The sequence below is a fragment of the Castor canadensis genome, chromosome 18, assembly GCF_047511655.1.
Source record: "Castor canadensis chromosome 18, mCasCan1.hap1v2, whole genome shotgun sequence".
Classification (NCBI taxonomy): domain Eukaryota; kingdom Metazoa; phylum Chordata; class Mammalia; order Rodentia; family Castoridae; genus Castor; species Castor canadensis.
Window position 1 is genome coordinate 39970677 of NC_133403.1, and position 21913 is coordinate 39992589.

At 47.8% G+C, this 21913-nt stretch overlaps 1 protein-coding gene across 15 annotated transcripts in view; it reads right to left on the reverse strand.

Moving 5' to 3' along the window:
• Nucleotides 1-21913, reverse strand: part of Kdm2b (lysine demethylase 2B) — a 117138-nt gene that overhangs the window by 2186 nt on the left and 93039 nt on the right. For 7 of the 15 annotated variants that reach the window (XM_074060572.1, XM_074060571.1, XM_074060573.1 and 4 more), the window contains 10 exons: nucleotides 13373-13597; nucleotides 7982-8125; nucleotides 7048-7135; nucleotides 6615-6883; nucleotides 6299-6412; nucleotides 5640-5678; nucleotides 4720-5399; nucleotides 4027-4190; nucleotides 3774-3935; nucleotides 2623-2841 (listed from right to left, as the gene is read on the reverse strand). In XM_074060572.1, coding sequence (XP_073916673.1) covers nucleotides 2623-2841; nucleotides 3774-3935; nucleotides 4027-4190; nucleotides 4720-5399; nucleotides 5640-5678; nucleotides 6299-6412; nucleotides 6615-6883; nucleotides 7048-7135; nucleotides 7982-8125; nucleotides 13373-13597 — 2104 coding nt within the window. The remainder of the gene's footprint in view (nucleotides 1-2622; nucleotides 2842-3773; nucleotides 3936-4026; nucleotides 4191-4719; nucleotides 5400-5639; nucleotides 5679-6298; nucleotides 6413-6614; nucleotides 6884-7047; nucleotides 7136-7981; nucleotides 8126-13372; nucleotides 13598-21913) is intronic. The other 8 variants (XM_074060583.1, XM_020163676.2, XM_074060574.1 and 5 more) reach the window with 3 other exon arrangements.

Genomic DNA, 21913 nt, shown 5'->3' on the forward strand with positions numbered 1-21913 from the left:
ACTGGCGGGGTAAAACAAAAAGGTACCAGAACACTAGTCCAGAAATAAAGGGGAAAAGTTATGAGGGAACTCAGGGATTTGCGCAGAACTGAAGACATTCTTGTATGGAAAGGGCTCAGTTTAGTGTGGCTGATGAACACACCTCAACCAAGGCTCATGATCAGTTACAAAACTTGTGCAAACACCAGAGAACAAACTCATGGATGGATGAAGAGCCAAAATTTTGGACTTTGGGCTGAGATGTGCTCAGTGGTAGAGTGCCTGCCTAGCAGTTTTTGGTACTGGGCTCTATCCCAGTACCAAAAAAGACCAAAAAACAACAATAATGAAAACCCCAAAGTTTTGGACTTTGTCTCTGAAAGGTGCAAAATACTTTTCATTTTCTAAAGCAACATGGCTCAAGGCAGGCTTCTGTATCTAGCTTAACTATCAACTAAACGTGAATGAATAATAATGTTTTATGTCAACCAAGAAAGATGGTAAGGGATCAAAAGACATGAGAGAGAGACAAAAAGACCAAAGGATTTCCTGGAAAAGGCCAGGAGAAAAGTCTGCAAAAACTGGTGGTGGGGCTGATGAGTGTGTGTGGAAGGAAAGAGTACGTAGTCCTTTTGTACACTGCTTAGTTGTGTCATTTGCAACAATAAAACAGACAGCTATTGTGCAGAAAAGAAAGTGTACTCATAATACACTATTTGCCTTAAAAGTGAACAATATTTACATGGTCACAATAAGGTAAATAATAGCACATTAACCAAAAATTGGAAAAGTGAGGGAGAAGAAAAAGGGGAGGCACACAGCAGAAAATCCTTGTGTCCTACAAAGGCACTGTGTCTGAATGGCAGTGGCAGCAAAGGCTACTTGGAAACAGGCAGATGCCTGGAAGACAGCTCGAGCTCAAAGGGCCACCCTAAAGCAGTGAGGATCAAGGTGGAGAGAGAAGACATGGAACCACCTCGAGCATCAAAGAAATATTTCTAGGATGAAATTTAGCTTAAATGGAACAGCTAGGATTGCAACTTCCCTTGTCACGAGGTCAGATCCTCCAACCACATTTATGCATCCTGAAAGATGTCAACTGTCATCTGGTTAGTGATATCATCTTAATTTATCATTAACTACTTATATTAATAGAGACAGGTTTTAACATACTTCATAGCTCTTAACAAGAATGAACAAGGAGCTGGGTGCCAGAGGCTCACGCCTGTAATCCTAGCTACTCAGGAGGCAGAGAGCAGGAGGATCATGGTTCAAAGCCAGCCTGAACAAATAGTTTGCAAGAACCTATCTCGAAAATATCCATCACACACACAAAAGGACTGGTGGAGGGACTCAAGGAAGAGGCCCTGAGTATAAGCCTCAGTACCACAAAAAAAAAAAAAAAAAGTGTACTAAGACGAAGAGATGACAAAGATGACCTCAGTGTACTGTGGTAGAAAAACAGAAGATGAAATTGCACTGCACTGAAGGGGAGTGACTTTAGACTAAGATGTATTAGACATATGTGACAACTAAATTAGAACATACTATAAAAATGCCTAGAACCAGATGCCTCCCCAGCCTATCTCCAAGAAGGGTCAGTCATCAGTTTATGAACTGAGCCTTGAACTGGTGTCACTGTGGTGAAAGCTTCCTTTAGCCGTGGCAATTTTCCTTGCCTCTATGAGTGCGATAACCCCTGCCACCAAAACTATGACAAGGAGGAATGGCTCCCAAGAGACCTAGGGGAATGATCTCGTACCATTCAAACCTCCCTAGCCTACCTGTGTGTGGCACAGGTTACAGGAAGGTGTTTCAGACATGGACGTGGGGTGTAAAGACAGGCAAACAATGAAAGAACACAAATCCTGATAAGGCAAAACATCACAATGACAGTGTGTCACATCATTGAAATGAAGTGAGTCTATTCCTTAATACTTGGTAATCTGGGAAAAAAAAGATGCAAGTGTCTTTTTTTTTTTTTTTTGTCTCATCCAAATGTCACAATCCAGACCATCTGCAGCTACCAGACCTACACTGGGGTGGCTGGGATAAGGACAGGCAGCACTGATTGCTTCTGTGCACCTCACCATACGTTAACAGGCCAGCTTCTTTAGAGTCACCTGCTACCCTATCAGCGAGTGAAGAATCGAGGATTCTGTGGCATGTGACAGACATGGAACAACAATGGAACTGGGGTTTTCTTTTTAACAAGCCCCTTTGACAGAGGGTCACAAGGGGTACATATAAGCAATGACAACAAACTTGGTTTCTGCCTGACTGCTAGCCCATGGATCAGAGCCCTGTCTGCTGTGGCCCCTGCCTCACAGCTCAGCACTGTCCCCCAAACCCTAGCTGTCAGGTATCAGCTTGTCTCTGTCACCCCTGGGAAGCCATCCCTAACCTGTATTTTGAAACAGGAAGCACTGCTATCAGTACTATTTTTGGTAGTAGTTATTACAATTCCAGTAGTGACTTAGGCAATGCACACTTCCCATCTAGACTAGGATGTTTCATTGGGATTTCCTCATACCTAGCACTGTGATCAGACAGAATTAGGCATACAGTTCTTAACAAACATGCAACTCTCAGCCATCTCACAGGTGCTGGGCAGACCCATGGCGGGGGCAGGCCCCACCTCACCTGACAGGTTGATCTCGGTCAGGGAATCTCGGGTAGTGGTGCCGACTGCAGTGAGCAGGTTGATGGACTGGTCGGTGACATGGTTACAGTAACTGAGGTGAAGCCTGGAGAGCAAGGGCATGTGGCGGATGATGAGTCGCAGGGAGGCATCTGTGATGTCCAGGCCAGCCAGGCGCAACTCCACAATGTTCCGGAGCTTGCTCCGATTGTCCATCTGACCTGGTGGGGCAGGTAGGAGAGGGATGCCCTGTCAGCCTGACCAGGGAGATCAGATCTGATTTGACACTCTAAAAGTGTTTCCCCCAAATATCAGAATAATAGCATTTAAAACCAGAAAATTCAGGGTTCAGAATCCTAGCTACTTGGGAGATGGACACAGAAGGATCAAGGCCTGAGTCTGGCCTGGACAAAAGTGTGAGACCCTATCTGAAAAACCAACTAAAAGCATAAGGACTAGGGGTTAAGTGGTAAAAGCATGTGAGGCCCTGAGTTCAATTCCCAGTACTGCCAGAAAACAAACCCAACAAAAAACCTCAGAAGACTCTACACCAAAATTCAGATTTCTAAGGCCAGGCATGGTTGGCCCATGTCTGTAACCCCAGCAATTGGGAGGGACATGCGGTAGGATCATGCATTCAAAGCCACCCGGGCTAGAGTGAGACCGTCTCAAAACAGCAAAAAATTTTTAAATTCTAGATTCTCTGCAAACTGAGCCTACATTCTACCCAGCAGTAATTAGCCAACTTATGCACAGATGGCCTGGCAGCCCTGTCCATTTTCCATTTTCTGCTTGGGTAGGGGACAGTGACCCAAGCAGCTGATGTAGGAGTATGTCAAGTTTCAAGCCCTCATCCAGCCACTGTGACTGATACTAGAGGTCTGAAGCCAGCGAAGAACGAGTTAACAGAGCAGCAGTCAGATGTCCAGAGCCCCAGGAGTGAAGAAGACTTGGCACGTGCACAGCAGTCTTTCCCACCTGGGTCCCCTGACCCACAGCTGACTGAACACAGCAGCGGGGCTCTTCTGTGTCCTCCCGGCTGAAGGACACTAGCACCAGATGGGTCTATTGTTAGAACCAGACCTGATGGCAGTTCCATCACCCTGTCTCTGTGAGACAGACCTCAGGGCACAGCCCCAGCTTAGCACCTCACCTGGCCTGTTATCTGTGGGTGGGGAGAGGAGGTCCCTCATCTGGGCATCTTTTAGTCCTTCTACCCACTGGACATCCAGGGTCCGGAGCAATGGACAACTGGAGCTACAGAGGGCTGAGACTGCAATCCAAGAGCAGCCTGACAGCACCAAGTCTCGAAGCCCTGGGGGTGGGGAGTAGAGAAGGAGGCATCGGTCAGGTGATACGCCCCAGTCCCCACTCCTGCACACCGGGGTCCCTGACCCAGAGCTCACCAGGCAACCGGTTGATGAGCCAGCTCAGCTGCTTCTTGGAGATATTGGTCCAGCTGAGGTCGAGAGAGACAGGCTGTCGCCGGATGATGCCACTCAGCATCAGAGGCGTGATGGACTTGCAGTGGTTCAGGTCAATGCGGGTCCACAACCGCTTATCGCAGCACCTAGGGATGGGGTGGGAGTGGGGCAGAAACACCATCAGAGGTGAGGGTTCACTTGGGGAGCCTCTGTAAGCTGTGGTAACTCTCCCCACCTACCACTCATTCGCTTTCTACCAAGTTTCTCTTGTGGCCTCTACCCCACACCTCCAAACAAGCTCTTAAGGAGGCACCATGCCTCCTCAGTACATGATGGTAAGGAACTCTGCCAAGGCAGGAAGCCAGGAAATGTCAGAGCGGGATTACAGTCAGTACCAGCACACTTCAATCTTAGCTAACTCTAAACAAGGACTCCACATGGTCCTTTCTTAGCTTCCAGGGAGCTAGATCAGGAAAGCAAATGGGTTTCTCCTCTAACAAGACTGGGCTGAGGAGTGCTGTGACAGCCTGAGAGTCTGCAGCAGTTAACTAAGCTTTACCAGGACTTAGAAGGAAAGTGTGCCACAAGTGACTCAAGTGGGAACACATGCCACCATGGGCCATCCTAGGCCAGTCTAAGCCTCAAGCTGGAGTCTGACACATGGAGGCCCCTCACCAGCGGTTCCAGGTCCTGCAGACCCGCATGCAGACACAAAGGTCTTGGTGGCTGAGGTAGCTGAAGACGGCCATCCACACCTCCCTGTGCATGACATGGGCTGCCCCATCGTCCAGGGGCAGCGAGTCAGGTGGGGGGCTGATGGGAGGTGGCCGGATCACATGGCGCTCCATCTGGATGCACTTAGGTGGGGACACAGAGGGCGGGGGCCGGGAGATGACCCGGGGTGGGCTGCGCAGGCTGGGCCCCAGCGGGTGCCGCAGTTCCCGGGGGGTGCCGTTGAGCCCCTTACTAAAGCGGTGAGGGCGCTCACAGAGGCCCAGGGGCCGCTTGGGCTCCTCGTTCTCGCTCTCAGGCTCTGACTTGATGGGCTGGTGGTTCTCATGGGCCAGGCTGCTCTCTGTCTTCTGGATCTCATGATTGAGCTCCTTACTCAGCTCCTTGCTCAGCTCTTTGTTGGGAAGTCGCCGTTTCCTGCGCATCTTCACCTTCTTCTTCTCCTCTGGGCCCTCGGCTCCCTCGGTGCTGGGCCCAGCGGTGGGTGAACTGGAGCGTGAATGGTCGCTCTCCCTGGTCTTGGGGGGTGCCTCAGGCAGATCGTCCTCAGGTTCCTGCTTGAAGCGTCGGAGGGGCTTGTTGGCCAGAGCCAGCCGATCCTCAGCGTTCTTCCAGGACCGCCGCTGCAGGAAGGGAAGGATGGAGAGCGGGCAGGCCAAAGGTCAGCCCACAGGGTTTAGGGTAGTGCCCATCTCAAGCCTCCCTAAGCCTCCCTACCCTCTTCCATGGGATGGATGGGTCACCCAGGGTGTTCCCTACAGCTCTGAAAGCTTGGAGCAGTCTGGGGGCTCCTAAAGGGGACCTTGGTGAGAGATGAACCAGGGGGGTGGGGGAGTGGGGGGGCGTGGAGGAGAAGATGGTACCTTTTTCCTGAAAAGCTTATCTTCTTTGCCAGGTTTTAGCTGTCATGAGGAAGAAAGGATGCAAAGCTTGCTCCCAGCCTCAAGGGAGGTGGTCCCCTATACCCAACACCACTGTAAAGCCTGGTCTCTAGAGCAGGGGCTGGAGGGACGCCTTCCCCACAAATGCCATCTCCTCCTTCATGTCTGACAGACTGTATCCCTGTATGCTTCCAGGAAGAAGCTGGAAATAGAGGATGGCTGACTGTTCCCACCCAGCTAACCTCCCACCCCAGACAGACCAGAGATTGCAGGTGTCCATCACAGCAGCCTCTGCTCAGCTCAGAGAGCGGGGGCTGAAGTGCAGGCCTGTAGGGATCCCCAGCCAAGCCTGAGCCAGGAGAGGCTCCAAGTGCCACCTTGTGGCCAGTGGCGGCAAAACCAACGGATGAAGCCACCACGATCCTGAAGTTCCCTGAACTCACAGGGCTTCCCAGCTGCAGCTTCAGCTTCATCCCCAACCAACAGAGGCTCTCCTCACTGAGCTCCCACACCCTGCCACAGACCTGGGGCCAGGCCTCAGGACCGTCTGTGGCAATGGGCTGGGGACATGAGGGGCAGGGAGGGGGACAGCCCAGACTGGCAAGTCCCCAGGGCCTTGGGAGGGTGGGGCATGGGAGCACCTGCTGCTGGAAGTAAGTGAGACTGGATCTCCACCAGGGGCTGAGGCTGCTGCCTAGAGGGGGCCTCGGCGAGAGGTGAGAGGAGGAACCGGGGGACGTTTGAAGAGTCGAGGCCTAAAGGGGGTGGGAAGAGGAGTGACTTGCTGGTTTTTCTCTTTCTTTTGGGCCGGGCTCTCAGGACTTAGGTGACCTGGTCAAGGCAGCAAGAGGCCAGGATCCCGAGTTCTACCCGCTGCCCATCCCTGTCCCCACCCTCCACCCAGCACCCGAGACCAGCCATACCACCCCTCCTCTGCCAGGGACCTCCCATCCGTACTCGCTTGCGTCCACTCAGCTCTTGGGGCTTCTCGTATTTCCGCTTCCTCCTCAGGTGCACATCATCAGACTTTCGGCGCAGGATGCTGTCTGGAGGCACCTTCTTGGGGTGCTCGTCTGACCTACGCCGGGGCGCCTCCTCACACTCACTCCTCCGCTTGGCAGGCTCCTGCCCTTCCTTGTTGTCCCGGTTCATCTTCTGCTCCTTGAGCAGGGAGCCGGGCAGGTTGGAGGCATACTTAAAGCCAGGGCCACGCTTTTGCTTGTAGGCCAAAAAGAGAGAAGGAACAACCCGACTGTATATCTTTGGACTTGCCCTTCCCCCTTACCCAACCCACCGCACTCCACCTGACAACCTGGGGATGGGCTGGTTCCGGCAAGGTCTGGCCCGCCCCTCTCCGCCAACCCAAACTGGGACTTGGAGCCCGCACTCACTTTCCCGGTCTTGCCGGCGTGGTTACACTTCGGACACTCCCAGCAATTGGGAAGCTCATCGTTGACCACACCCTCTGACTCTTTAATCTGCAAGAACAGGCCAGGACTCAGTGAGTAGGGAAGGGTGTCCAGATGGGTGGCAAGGATGCAGGGTCCCTGTGAGGCCCAGTCTGTCCAAGAACTCTACACCCCTCCCCACAGCCATGTCCGTCCGGCATCTAGCCGAAAGAAAGCACAGCTGTGGGGAGCTGGTGGGACTGGTTCTGGGTCGGGCCAGGGTCTAGATGCTGAACCTTCTGCCCCTTGACTGATTCAGCCGTGCTGGGCCAGTTCCTGTCTCTATTGCCAGGGTCCTTGTCCATGGAGGGAGTGTGCCCATCTCTCTGAGGACCTGGGGAAAGCAATCACTCAGGGCCCGGCACACAAAGAGGACCTGCCATGTGCTGTGCATCTGCATGAGCTGGGGGAGAGCAGAGACCAGGCAACAGCACTGGCCTTGGAGGGTGTGTCTGTGTCTGTGTTTGTGATGTGAGAGTGAGGGCCAAAACAAAGGTCTGCGACACTGCTGAGGGGATGCGGCTCCTGCAGAGCTGAAGTCTCATCCTGGGCTGGCCTGCAGACACACAGGCTGACACTGCATTCTCCTGGGACAGAGGCGTGGGCCAGTCTGAGTGGTCTCTTCCTTTCCAAAGTACAACCTGCTGCCTAAGCCAGGCAGGCACAGAGGTCACCCGCAAGGCAGCCATGCCCTGGCACACCACAAGAACCGGTTCCTGGTGGCACAGGTTAACTATCTGTTGCTCAGGACCTGCCCTCCCTGGTCCAGGCCCTGCATCCACCAGCTCACCAGCAGTCTTTGGGGAGGGACCCTAGCCCCACCCCGCATCAGCACAACACAGGCCCAAAATGCCCAGGGCTCCCAGGGGCTGCTACCTTAAGGCATCCAGGGTGGATAATCTCGTTGCAGATGGAGCACTCCATGAGCATGAGGTTAAACTTGCCTTCTTCCTCTTCCACAGTGTCCTCCTTCCCTGCCTCGCCACACACAAGGCACACAGCGGTGTGGGGCAGCACTGGCTGAGGAGCCAGGAAACACAGAAATCAGTAGGGAGGGAGGACAGACCGTCTGTCAAGGGCAATGAACTGTTCTCCTGAACCTGCCAGGAAACGTCAGAAAGCTGGCCCAGGCACATTCAGTCACTTATTCACACACTTATCAGGCTGTTACCTCTATGTGCCAGGTACTCCGTAAAAGCCAGGAATATAGGAAAAAATAAGACAGATCAAAGTCTTTGCCATCCTGAGCTTATCTTTTAGTGGAGGGAGGTAGACAAAATGAATAACAGATCAAGGAGTATGGGTAAAGATAAGGTATGGCCAGGACCATGGGTGACTGTGAAAGGGGGCTAATTTTAAGTGTGGAGGCAATGTCTCCCACTTGGAAAAGAACTGAAGGAGGTGCAATGGAGCCCAGTCCAGATCCATGGAGGGCTCAGGCTCATCTCACCAGCAGGTATCAGAGCAGTTCACAGTCTCAGAGTTTCTCTGCAGGAAGGCTGTGAGGTCAAGCTGTCTTCAAAATACAGTAAGACATGATTTGCCTTCTGCACTGAGTTAAATGCACTGCCAGTGCAAAAGCACTGGTAGCCAAACTACTGGCTCCTCAGTACTAGAGGCCAGGCCCAGTCATGGCTACTGAGCTGAGGGCTGCATGGACACTGAAAAGATCGCCAGTTCCACTTGATATGGAACTTCATGAAAACCTTGATGCTTGAGCGCACATCCTCTCAACACAGGAAGTATGCACACAGTACTTTCAAATGCTGAGGAACAGTTATCAAAGGAAAGCACTCCTGACAAAGTTGTAAGACCTTCTCCAGAGAAGACCATTTTTATTTGAAAGATTGAAACAAAACAAAACAATGAAATAGTGGGTTCTGGCATGTTTTCTTAAAGACAAAAGTGAGCCTGTCATTTCCAGAAAAACACTGGACAGCATTTGATGCAAATGACAAAACTCAAGTATCAGAAGGGAAATGAGATGTTGATCTTCACTGGGAGACTGTCCATGAACTGAAAGGCTTTTCTGATGAGACTGGTGGTGATAATTCTCAAATGTGATTTTATGCAAATAGTACATAGTATAAATGAATGACATGTGGCAATATTTGGAAAACTTGCCTCAGTGAGCCAACAGTTTCCAAGTGACCAATGCATAATGTTAAAGCACCCACTAGAACAAACAAGCTACTCAAAGGGCAAGACTGATGACTTTCATGGCAACAGTATGAAAAGTGTGATACAGTTTCAGATTCTACTTTGCAACTAACCTTTAAGAAACAGCCACCTGTGGAATTCTGGGAGTACCAGAGTATCTACAATTATCTGCAAAAACTATTAACATACTCCTCCCTTGTGGAGTACCTATCTGAGGGAGGCTGGATTTTCCTCATCTTCTTTCCAAAACAACATATCACAACAGATAGAATAGAGCAGCAGATAGGAAAATCCAGGTTCTTTCTAATAACAAGACAGGAAGATTTACAAGAACATAAAGCAGTATCATTCTTCCTGTTACTATTTTTTGTTTTGGAAAATGTAGCTGGTCCATATAAAGATACACTATTTGAAAATGAATTTAGTATTTTAAAAATTTTCTCAACTTTAATTTTGAATGTTAATAAATAAGCCACATAAACAAGAGTTCTTTGGGAACCTTGTAATCTTTTTAGCAATGCTGGGGTTTGAACTCAGGGCCTTGTGCTTACTAAGCAGGTGCTCTACCACTTGAGCTTGCCCCAGCCCTGTTTTGCTTTATTTTCCAGATAGAGTCTTGTGGGGTTCTTGTTTTTTGTTTTTCCTTTTTTGCAAAGAGCCAGCATAGACCTTGACACTCCTTCAAGGTAGATGGGATTACAGATGAGCTGGGTCTTCGGAATTTTTAAGAGCATAAAGGGGTCCTGAGACCACATAATTTGAGAAATGATATACCTAACAGTACTTGCCAAAGTCAGGAGCCAGGGCAGATCTTCTGCTTTCCCTATGCCTGCCCAGCCTCCCAATACTGATGCATGCCTGGAAAGCAGAAAAAACAGTTGGTTTTTATGGAACTGCTTCAAGGCGCCACAAATAAGCTGGGATACATACTCCAGTGATAAGTGAAAAAGTCATTTATAAAATGGCACAGACATCATGCCTGTAATCCTAGCTTCTCAGGAGGCAGAGATCAGGAGGACTGAGGTTCAAAGCCAGCCTGGGGAAAAAAGTTTGCGAAACCCTGTCTTGAAAAAAGCCCATCAAAAAAGGGCTGGTAGAATGGCTCAAAGTGTAGGCCAGGAGTTCAAGCCCCAGTGCCACAAAAAAAAAAAAAAAAAAAAAAAAAGGCAGATATCTGAATTCAAATAGAATAATGAAGAGTCATCAACTGTTCAACAAATTCTTTATGAGCATCTGCCAAAGCCTGAAACAAGGCAGTGGGGTGCAGGAATGAGGAGACAGTTGCTCCCCTTGAGGTATTTGGGAAGACAAAGACCTAACTCACTGAAATCCAAGAAAAATAAGCAAAAGTTGTGTTAAAGCATTATCTGAAGCAGTGAAGGCCAGTTTCTGGAGGACTTGGACAAGGAAGGCAGAAGAGACCTTGAAGTGACCAAGGCCAGATAAGCCTTCAACATAGAAGCCAGCCAGGAACAAGGATGGGGAACAGCCCATGGGGCCAAGGAGGGCCTGAGGTGGAGGAACTGACTCACAACAGAAGGAGAGGAGGCACCAGAGACAAAGGTACTGGAGGGGAAACAGGTTTGGACCATAGGTAGCAGAAGTCTGTGGAGGAAGCCAAATGAAGACAGGGAGCTCCTTCCAGGAAGGAAACTTCACACGTGAAGAGAATAGCAAAAAAAGGATGAGGAGAGCCTACGTAGGTCACAGGTGGCTAAAATGTTGGAGGAAGGGCCCTGACAAGGTGGAAAGGCTGGAAGAAGAGTTGGAAGGACCCTGGGCTCAAGAAGCCACATGGGGTTTCTTCACAAAGAAGAAGAAGCCCACAGAGAGGGGCTTCCTTCTACAACTTAGCCCAGCCTGCCAGGCACTGAGCCAGGCACTAGAAGTGCAAAGATAAGGTGGCCCATCACGCGGGTTTCCTGTAACTAGGCCCAGGGTACCAGGGTAGAAGAGAAAAGAGAATCCTGGGTTCACAGCCAACATGCTAAGTTTTAGGTGATACTGTTCTCACAAATCACCAGTCTCCACAGAAAAGTGCCTTAAAATCTATGGTTCAATGGTTTATGCAGAACTTCTCTTAAGAAAAATGCAGATACACAGACAAAAATCTACATTTAGCTGGGCACTGGTGGTTCTCAGGAGGCAGAGATCAGAATGATCAGTCATCTGAAGCCAGCTAGGCAAATAGTTCTCAAGACCCTATCTGAAAAAAAAAAAAAAACCCTTCACAAAAAAAGGGCTGGTGGAGTGGCTTGAGGTATAGGCCCTGGGTTCAAGCCCCACTACTGCAAAACAAAAAGCAAAACAAACAAACAAAAAAAGGGTGATAGCCAGATTATATGAAGAACTTCTACAACTCGTCGGACAACACACACATACATCCAATTGAAAAATGGGCAAAGGACTTGAAACAGCATTTTTCCAAAGATAAACAAATGTACATGAAAAGATGCTCAATACTGCTAATCACAGGGAAGTGTACATCAAACCACAGCGAGGTTCCACCTCACACACATTAGGATGGCTACTGTCAAAAAACAAACACCCCCTCCCAAAAAGCTGGTGTTGGTCCACGTATGAAGAAACGAGAATCTGTGCATTGCTCACAGGAATTTAAGATGATAGTGTGACAACATATGGAAACAGAATGGTAGAGCCTCAAAAAATCAAAAAGAATGGGGGCAGGGGACAGAAGAGGTTCTGGAATATAATGGAGGGGGTGAACTTGTTCGGAGTATGCTATATGAATCTATGGAATTATCACAATGAAACCCCCTATTATTATTGTATGCTACTTCAAAAATAAAATTTAAAAAATTAAAAACTGAACTATACTATGATCCAACAACTCCATTTCTGATCCAAAACAGGATCTCAAAGAGATACTTCCATATCCACAGTCACTGTAGCATTATTTACAACAGCTAAGAGGTAGCAGCTCAGATATCACTGACAGATGAATGGACAAAGAAAAGGTGTTTTATGCATATATATATATAACAGAGTATTACTCAATCTTAAAAAAAATCCTGTCATACACGACAACATGGAAGAGCCTTGAGGACATTATGCTAAGTGAAATAAGCCCAAGCACTGCATGAGTGCACTTACATGAGGTGGACTCTTAACCTAGAGGATGAATTATCAGAAACTGAAAATGGAATGGTGGGTAGTTGCCAGGGGCTGGGTAAAAGGGAAAAGGAATTGTTCTATGGCTAGAGTTTTGGTTTTGCAATGTGAAAGAATTCTAGATGGGGTACATAACAATGTGCATAGTTAACACTACCAAACTGTATACTCAACAATAGCCAAGACGGTAAATTTTATTGTATGTACTTTTTGACCGTGAGCAACAAGGAACACAGCAGGATGTATGTGCTAGGAGAAGAAGGTGCCAAGGGCTTAGAGGGGCATCAGCAGCCAAGGAGAAAGGGCTTACCCTGTACTGGGCTTGGCCTGTGGACTAGCTCTCCAGGGCCAAGGAATCCTGTCCCTCCAGCTGAGCCGGCTTTTCCAGGGGAACAGGGAGAGGACCAGTGGGCCCCCAGGGAGCAGTGCCCCAGGGAAGGCAAAGTATGTGGGGTGTGTGGAGGAGGAACTCAAGGGCCAACTCAGGACCATGCCAAGTTGTCAAAGTTCACACCCACTGCCTGTTCCTGGGGTAAGCCAGTGGCCCCAGGTCACTTCCTAACAAACTGGAGGGGAGGGTCAGGTTCTCCACGGGCCCAACTCCTGGACGCCATACATTACTCCTCTTTGTTTTGGGAGTCCCATTAGAAGAGGGGGCCTTGACCTTCCATCCAGACTTCTGACTCTGAAGGCAGGATAGGAAGAAGAGGGCCCAGAACAGTCATGAACTAAACCATAATCAGCAATGGGTTCACAGGCAGGACAGGCTGTCCTAACATCTTTAATGAGATGGACTTCAATGTTCTTGGCCATCTGAGGAAGGGAAGAGTTACAGACCACCACACTATGAATAAACGGGAGCCTGACCCAGCTGCCGAGTTCCCTCCACCCATAGGGAGCACTCTCAGGAGGACAGACCAACAAGCCAGGACACCGAGCTGCAGCCCGGGCGGCACCTGGAAGCCATGCACTCACCGCGATGCACTGCCGCATGATGCAGCTCTGTTTCATCCGCCCAGGGCCCCCGAACTTCTTCATGTCCTTGCAGAAGTGGCACTCTCCGCACTCCGTCCGCAGGCAGGCCTCGCACTTGCGGCATCTCGTCCGGCGCCGGCGAGCCCCTGCTGTGGTCCTGTTGGCAGCCAACTTCACCGCGGAGGCTGGGCCCAGCTTGCCCTTGGGGCGACCCACCGCCCGGTTCTGCAGAACAGATAGAACAAGTGAGATAGGAAGCCCCAGGAAAGCTTGTTGAAATTGAGCTGTATCCCCAAGAAAGAGATGGTGAAGTTCTAAACCCTGGTACCTCAGAATGTGACCTTATTTGAAGACAGGGACTTTACAGAGGTACTTGGGTTAAAGATGAACCCTAATCTCATAGGGTCAGTGTCCTGAAAGGGGGAAATGTGAACAGAGGCAGACATGTACAGCAAGAACGCATGTGAAGACATAGGGAGAAATGAACATGTGGCTGAGTCTTGTCACAAAACCAAGGACAACACCAGAAGCTTGGGAGAGACAAGGAAGGATTTGCCACTAGACCCTTGGGAGCAAGGTTGGCCCTATGGTCCCACACCTTGATCTCAGACTTCTGGTCTGTGATTTTAGGTCCCCCATTAAGGCAGCTCTAAGTAACTACTGGGAGCAACCCTGCCTCTGCCAGCAGCAGGCCCTGGCTCAAAATCTTTCAGCACCACACTGGACAGGCTTCTACCTGCCTCTCTAGCTTCCTCCTGCGTGCAGACAGGCTGTCCTTCCTCAGAAAGGCAGCATGGGACCACACAGTCAACCTCTGTTCCCTCTGCCAGGAACACCAGCCCCCTTCCCATGGCACTTAGTCAAGCATGAATCCCGTAGGACCAGTTCACACTAGGCCTCCCCTTGAAGCCCTCCCTGCCCACCTACGCAGAGGCCCCTGTCATAGGCCTCGCCCAGCCCTCATCTCATGAGTGGGCCTGTCTCCTGCTAGTCTTCCCTCTGAGATGGGGCATCATCACTGGGATCCCATACATCACTGTATCTCGAAGAGATGAGAGAACAGGACAGAAACCTAAGGATTTCTGACTTCTGAGACATCCCCTAAATGGGCTCCAAGTGCTTCTTTCCTTGTGATTCAGATGAAAAAGAGACCAACAGAAAGTAGCACTGAATGCTAAACAGTGAATGAGACAGCCACAATTCCTGCCACCAGTCTGGGAGCCTCTTACAAACCAGGATGCATGATGAACCTGCTAAGCTAGCTGCTAGGAGCTACTGTGTACCAAGCATCTGAGGAAGGACGGACTAAGATGGCAGTTGGTCCTGTCTGAAGCATCCTTTTAGAGTATGAGTCTGCTGGGATGTGCTTTGTCCCTCTTTCAGGGGAGACAGTGCTCATATAGAAATCCTCTAACTGGCAACTAATGCTTAAGCCCCCTTTCTGACAACAGATCATGTGTCAGTCCCTCTAACTTTCATAGCTTATCATGCTAGGATCTCCACATGGAACTCCATCCTGTTAAACTTGCAGGCCTGGAGAGCTGTTAGTATGCGGTACAACAATGAAGAGGGGGAGGGCCCATACCCAACCGCCCTGATGCCACAGGCTTCCCAGAACATCCACATCGGGAAGAAAAGCGGTCCACCTTTTTTCACAAACACAGCCAGGCTGCCACTAATTTTCTCCCACAGTATAGCAGTCCCTAGAGGAAACTGTCAATCTCACACACACACCTCCCTTTGGTAGTGACACCCAAGTCTGATCTTCCCAGCAGCCTGTAGTATTCAAGGAAGCTGCCAGGACTCTGCAGGCCCAAGTGCTTACTTCAGGAAGCATGGAAATTCTGATATCTACTCAACTTGCTCTGAACCTCAACTTACTACCATGTCTCTTCTGGCCCAGTAGTCCTCACATCCACTGTCCTGCACCGATTCTCTCAGTCATGCCCACCCTCACCTTTGGGGCAGTCCAGCAGCTTCAGAGAAGGGGCTGCCCTCAGCAAGTCACTCTTCCTTTAAGCAGTAGAGTCCTTACTGTGAGATCGAGGCTGTTGCCAATCATACATGTGAACCCTGCACTATGCTCACACCTTTAGTGGGATGCATCAGCCTACACACCATGCATGTTAGGGCAAGTCATGTGTGCTGTCCAATAAGAAGTAAAACACAATGTCTAGAGCTTTTGGATTTGAGAATAGTAGAAAAGGGAATATGAACCTAGAAACTTAGCAGCTGCCCAGAGAGCAACGAAAAAATTCCAAAGGAAGCGGCAATGATGCCAGGAATTATGGTATTTTCTGAGCACACAATATACTCAGGCACTGTGGGGACACACATGCACACACACGCACATGCACATGCATGCACACACACGCACATGCATGCACACACACGTATATATGTATGTACATAAAATCTAATTTTCTCAGTAATACCCTTATCAGAGTTGCCTTAATGTCCCTATTTTTCAGATGAGGAAACTAGAGAGGTCAAGTGACTCACCCAAGGTTACAGAGCCAGCAGAGAAGGCCCAGCCTCACAGCCACCCTTCGGACTTGCCAGGTGCACATGCTAAGTAGGGCGACAATCCCACAAAGTCCACCAGAACTGCAACGTACCCCTGCAAGGGTTCGGTTACAGCCTCATTCCTTCATTATGAAGGTGCAGCAAGAGCGGCAGAGAACAGTCACCCTGGAGAAGCAGAGCCCGGGCGGGCTCCTCCGTCTCCACAGCATCTTCTACTTCTCCCCCTATGACTATGAAGGGAATGTACCTGTTACTAGCTCAGTCCTTGAATCCCTAAGCCCCAGGGACGGATGTGGACAGCTTCTGGGAGCCCTGGAGCAAAACCGGAGGGAAAAGGGCTCAAGCTCTGACACTTGAAGCAGGAGACTCCAAAGACCAATCTCTTTGGAGAAACACTGAAGAAACTGTAGGAGTACAAGGTAATGCTGGGTATCGAGGGCCAGTGAAACCAGAAGTGCTCACCTTCCCTCGCTTTCTAAACATGTTCACATCCAAAAGATGTACATTTTGCACCTATAGGAAACAAATCTGCCTGGACCTCACTGGCAGAGATATCCTAGAAAATGACAAAATAATGCCTTGAAAGAAGCCCTGTTTCCCAAAACCTCAATTCTTGTCCTTTTTACCTGGCTACAAATTAAGCTAGAAAAGCTTTCACTGTGGCCACCAGGAGGTGTCAGGAGGAAACTGAGCAACAGTGAAATGCAGGATCCTGCAGGGCAGTGGGGCTTACACCTGTAATCCTAGATATTTAGGAGGCTGAGATCAGGAGGATAGCAGTTCCAGGCCAGCCTGGGCAAATACTTTGTGAGACCCCATCTCTAAAACAACCAGAGCAAAATGAACTGGAGGTGTGGCTCAAGCATGAAGCCCTGAGTTTCAATCCTAGTCTCACCAAAAACAAAACAAAAAAATCAGGTGGCTGGACAAGGTGGCTCACACCTGTAATCCCAGCTACTCAGGAAGTAGAGACAGGAAGGATTGCAGTTGGAGGCCAGCCCAGGCAAAAAAGTTCATGAAACCCCATCTCAACCAGTAAGTTGGGCATGGTGACATATGCCTGTCATTCCAGCTCAGTGGGAGGCATATATAGGAAGATAGAGGTCCAGGATGGCCCAGGCAAAAACGTGAGACCCTATTCAAAAAATAAAGAGAGGAGTGTCCATTCCCATTTCCTGCATGGGGGACAGGAAATGTTTCTCTTTTTTCCCATTTCTCCCCACTCTTACCCTGTTACACTGAATTCCTTTCCTAATAAACTTCACTATTACTTTTACTATAGAAAAAAGAAAGAAAGAAGGCTGGCAGCTTGGTTCATTAGAGCACCTGCCTAGCAAGCACAAGGCCCTGAGTTCAAACCCCAATAACATCAAAAAAACAAAACAAAACAAAAAACCAAAAACCAACAATCCAACTAGGACTCTGAAAAACCAACCAAGAAACACTGTGGAATAATACTAAATACTGTGCCAGAATACTAGATAACAGTGACACAAAAAACGGACAAAAAGAATAAATAAAAAGGAAGGTGAGTTAGCTACAGTCATCTCATTTTGCCACAAAACTTCTGTCCTATTATCTATCTATTGTATACTGTCCAATGTTTCAACACAAATTCTAAAGCATACTTTATCTCTTGTCCCAGCAAAGGGAATGATGGCACCCACAGTCACTTACAAATCCATGCCCCAACTCTATCTACATCCTCATCTAGCTACAAAAGGTTAGAAACACCTGGAACACACACACACATGTCAGTATTCTAATACCTTTTTTTCTCCATGAGCAATTCAAACAAATCTCCCTTAAAGGAAATACAACCAAGGTGCTTTGTTCATTTACTCAGTTCATTATGAGTTCTTCCCATCTTCCAGAAAACTCATGGGTTAAACTTTCACAGTCCTTCCTCTCTAAAATACTGGATTAAAACTACTTAGATCAATATAAATTAATGCAAAGCATCTTTGTTCATGAATTAGAAGACTAGATGGATACACTCTCCAGAGTGATCTCCAATGCAATCCCTACTAGGGGTTGGGGCAGCCTAGCACACAGAAGGCCCAGGGTTTGATCCCCAGCACCACAAAAAACAAAACAAAACAAAAAAAACAACTTTTTTTGCAGAAATTGACAAACTGATCCCCAAATTCATGTGCAACTGGCAAGATACTCTGCCAAAACAACTTTAAAGAACAAGTTGACAGATGTTGTGGTGCACTTCTATAATCCCAGCTTCTCAGGAAGCAGAGATCAGAAAAACTGAACTCAAGACCAGCTTGGGCAAAACATTAGAGAGATCCCACCTTAACTAACAAGCCAAGTATGATGGTACTTTAATCAATTCCAGTTACACCGGAGGCACTGGTAGGAGGATCAAGGTCCAGGTTGTTCCCTGACAAAAAACTCAAGACCCTATTAGAAAAATAATTAAAGCAAAAAGAAGTACAGCACCTGCCTAGCAAGTCCAAGGCCCTGAGTTCAAACTCCAGTACTGCCAATTAAAAAAAAAAGTCAGGGCTGGAAATAGCTCAGTGGCAGAACATGTAATTAGGATGCATGAGGCCCTGGGTTCAACTCTCAGCACCAAAAAAAACCCCTAAAAAACAAACCGTCCCAAGTGAAGGACTCAAACATCCCGATTTCAAACCTAACTTATTACGAAGCTACAGTACACAGACAGCATGGCAGCACGGTGCTGGCCTAAGGACAAACATATTCAGTGGGTGAAAATCACTGCCGTACTCCAGAAATAAGCTAGTTTTTGAATTAATTAATTTGCCAACTGATTTTCAACAAAGATGGCAAAGACAATTTTTTTTTAATTTGCCTTTTAAATTTGGTTTTTAAAGAATGGCTACAGTGGCTTAAGCCTGTAATTCTAACTACTCAGGAGGCTGAGATCAAGAGGATTGTAGATCAAGGTCAGTCTGGGCAAACAGTCCAAAAGACATCATCTCCAAAATAACCAGAATAAAATGGACTGAAGACATGGCCCAAGTGGTAGAGTACCTGGTTTGCAAGCATGAAGCCCTGAATTCAAACTAGTACCACGTAAAAAATTTTTTTTAACATATGGTACTCAGACAAGTGGATATCAATATGTAAAAGACATACTGCTATCTCATACCACATACAAAAGTTAACTCAAAAACAGATTAAAGAAAAAAACAAATCAAAGATCTAAACAGAGCTAGAAACAATTTTTTTTTTTTTTTTGGGCAGTTCTGGTGTTTGAGCTCATGCTTACTAGGCAGGCGCTCTTCCACTTGAGCCACTCCACCAACCCACAATAAAACTTATAAGAAGAAAACAAGTATAGCTGGATGCTCGTAACTAATGCCTGTAATCTTAGCTACTCAGGAGGCAGAGATCAGGAGGATCAAGGTTCGAAGCCAGCCCCAGAAAATAGTTTGGAAGCCCCTATATTGAAAATATGCAACACAAAAAAGGTAGGTGGTACAGTTACAACCTAGCAGCAGTTGTGAGGCCCTAAGTTCAAACCCCACTACTGCCAAAAAAAAAAAAAGAAAGAAAATAGGTGTAGCCAGGTTATCAGTGGCTCATGCCTGTAATCCTAGCTACTCAGGAGATAGAGATTAAGAGGATCATGGTTTGAAGTCGGCTTGGGCAAATAGTTTTGAGAGACCCTATATTAAAAATATCCAACACACACATACCAAAAAAAGGCTGATGGATTGACTCAAGTAATAGAGCACCTGCCTAGTAAGCATGAGGCCTCGAGTTCAAACCCCAGTGCAGTACCACCACCCCCCCAAAAAAAAAAAACCACTAAAAAACCCAAAACAAACCAACAAAAAAAACCCCACATAGGTATAAATTTCCATGACTTTGGACCAGGCAATGGCTTCTTGGATATGACAACAAAAGTAACAAAACAAAAATGGTATATTAGACCTCATCAAAATTAGTTTTGTGAAAAAACCCACAGAACATGGCTGGGTGCTGGTGGCTCACTCCTGTAATCCTAGCTACTCAGGAAGCAGAGATCAGGAAGCCAGCCTGGGCAAAGAGTTCTTGAGATCCTATCTCAAAAAAAACCCATCACAAAAAAGGGCTGGTAGAGTAGCTCAAGGTGAAGGCACTGAGTCAAGACCCAGTACTGCCAAAAACAAACAAACAAAACCCCATAGAACAGTAGAACATATCTGCAAATCATCTATCTAGTAAAGAGCTAGTATCAGACTATATGAAGAATTCTAGCTGGGTGTGGTGGTGCATGCCTATAATCCCAGCACTTGGAAGGTATAGAAAAGAGCATCACAAACTCGAGGCCAGTCTGGGCTACAAAGGGAGACCATGTCTCAAAAGAAAAAAACCCTAACAGTAACAGCTCAACAATAAAAGACAAAAATGCCAATTCAAAAATGGGCAAAGGGTTCATTCTCACTCTCTCTTGATAGATGACCTACTTGAAAGTGTATTCCTTTCCAAATAAACTTTGCTGTCACTTTCACTACAAAAAACACAAAGGACAATAAATAGCTATTTCTCAAAAACAAAGAACAAAAAACAAAAAAAACCAGATATACAAATGGCCAATAAGCACAGGAAAAGATGCTTTGCATCACTAGGTAATACAGTGTGTGATCTGAACAGGGGACTCATTCATTAACCCCCCTCATTCACACCTTCACCCACCTCTCCGCCCACCCAACTGTTTTTTGGCTGTGAATGTACCAGAACCAATGCTAAGTGTTGGGACTACAGAGATGAGTAAGATCTACTCCGTACTCTTAAAAGGCATGGCAGTCTGCAGGGAGAAAGAAATGTAACCACATGATACTATCACAAGCTAGCACTGACTGAAGTGCTAGTCATTCTTTTCAATGTTTGCATCAACAACATAGAAGGTAGGAATTATCTCCATTTACAAATGAGAAAACTGAGGCACAATACAGTTAAATAATCTGCCCAATGTCAATCTGCCAATAAATGACAAAGCTAAGAGCTCTAAGCCTGGACCCTGGCATACTGACCCAGAAGAAATGCCTCAACTCATGGGAAAGGCAGGTGAGGAAAAGCACCCAGACCACAGCAGCTAGTGACTAGGCTAGCCTTAAAAGGAAGAACAGGACTCTGTAGGCCAGGAGTGGGGGTGTGGTTGGGAATGGACAGTTAAGGCAGAAGGAAAGTAAGACAGAGATGTGAAACTACACAACACATTCAAGTAACTGGAAATAGCTCAACACAGTTGCTGGAAAACAGCTCTGAGGTGAAAGGAGCCTAATCTGCCCTACCAGGGAAATGTGCTCTGTTACAGAGTACAAAAAGGCCAGGTGCTGGTGGCTTATGCCTGCAATCCTAGCTACTCAGGAGGCAGAGATCAGGAGGACTGAGGTTTGAAGCTAGCCCTGGGCAAACAGTTCACAGGATCCTATTTCGAAAATAACCAACACACAAAAAAGGGGCTGTTGGAGTGGCTCAAGTAGTAGAGTACCTACTTAGCAAGGGTGAAGCTCTGAGTTCAAGCCCCAGTGCCACCAAAGGAATTCACTCACAGGAGCAGTAGGACTGTGTCCTGCCAATAGTGTGTTGAGTGGATATTTCTTGGGCAAGACAAAATAAAGGCAGAGAGCAGCTGAAGATAATGAGGTCATGAACAGACACAACAGATAGGAGGACAGGAAGAGACAATTCAGATGTTTTAGCACAGATCCAGTTTTAGACTGGGGTGACTAGGAATGCAGGCAGGAAGAATCCTGGAAGACTGTGAGATTTCTGGCCTGAGCAAAAGGAGGAATAAGGCGGCTTAGGAGAAGAGGGGAACAATGGCACTGCCGTGGACATGGGGAGTCTAAGAAACCAAAGGGACCACCAGGAAGGTAAAATAAACATTTGGGAGCCAACATGGCAGGAGTGTTAAATTATGTTACATCCATGGGCTCTCAAGGGGAATGGGCAGTGAAGAGGCTTCAACAGTATCCTCAAGATCAAAAACACTTAAGGTGAAGGCAGGAAATAGTGACCCATTGAGGAATGGCCAAAGAGCAGCAG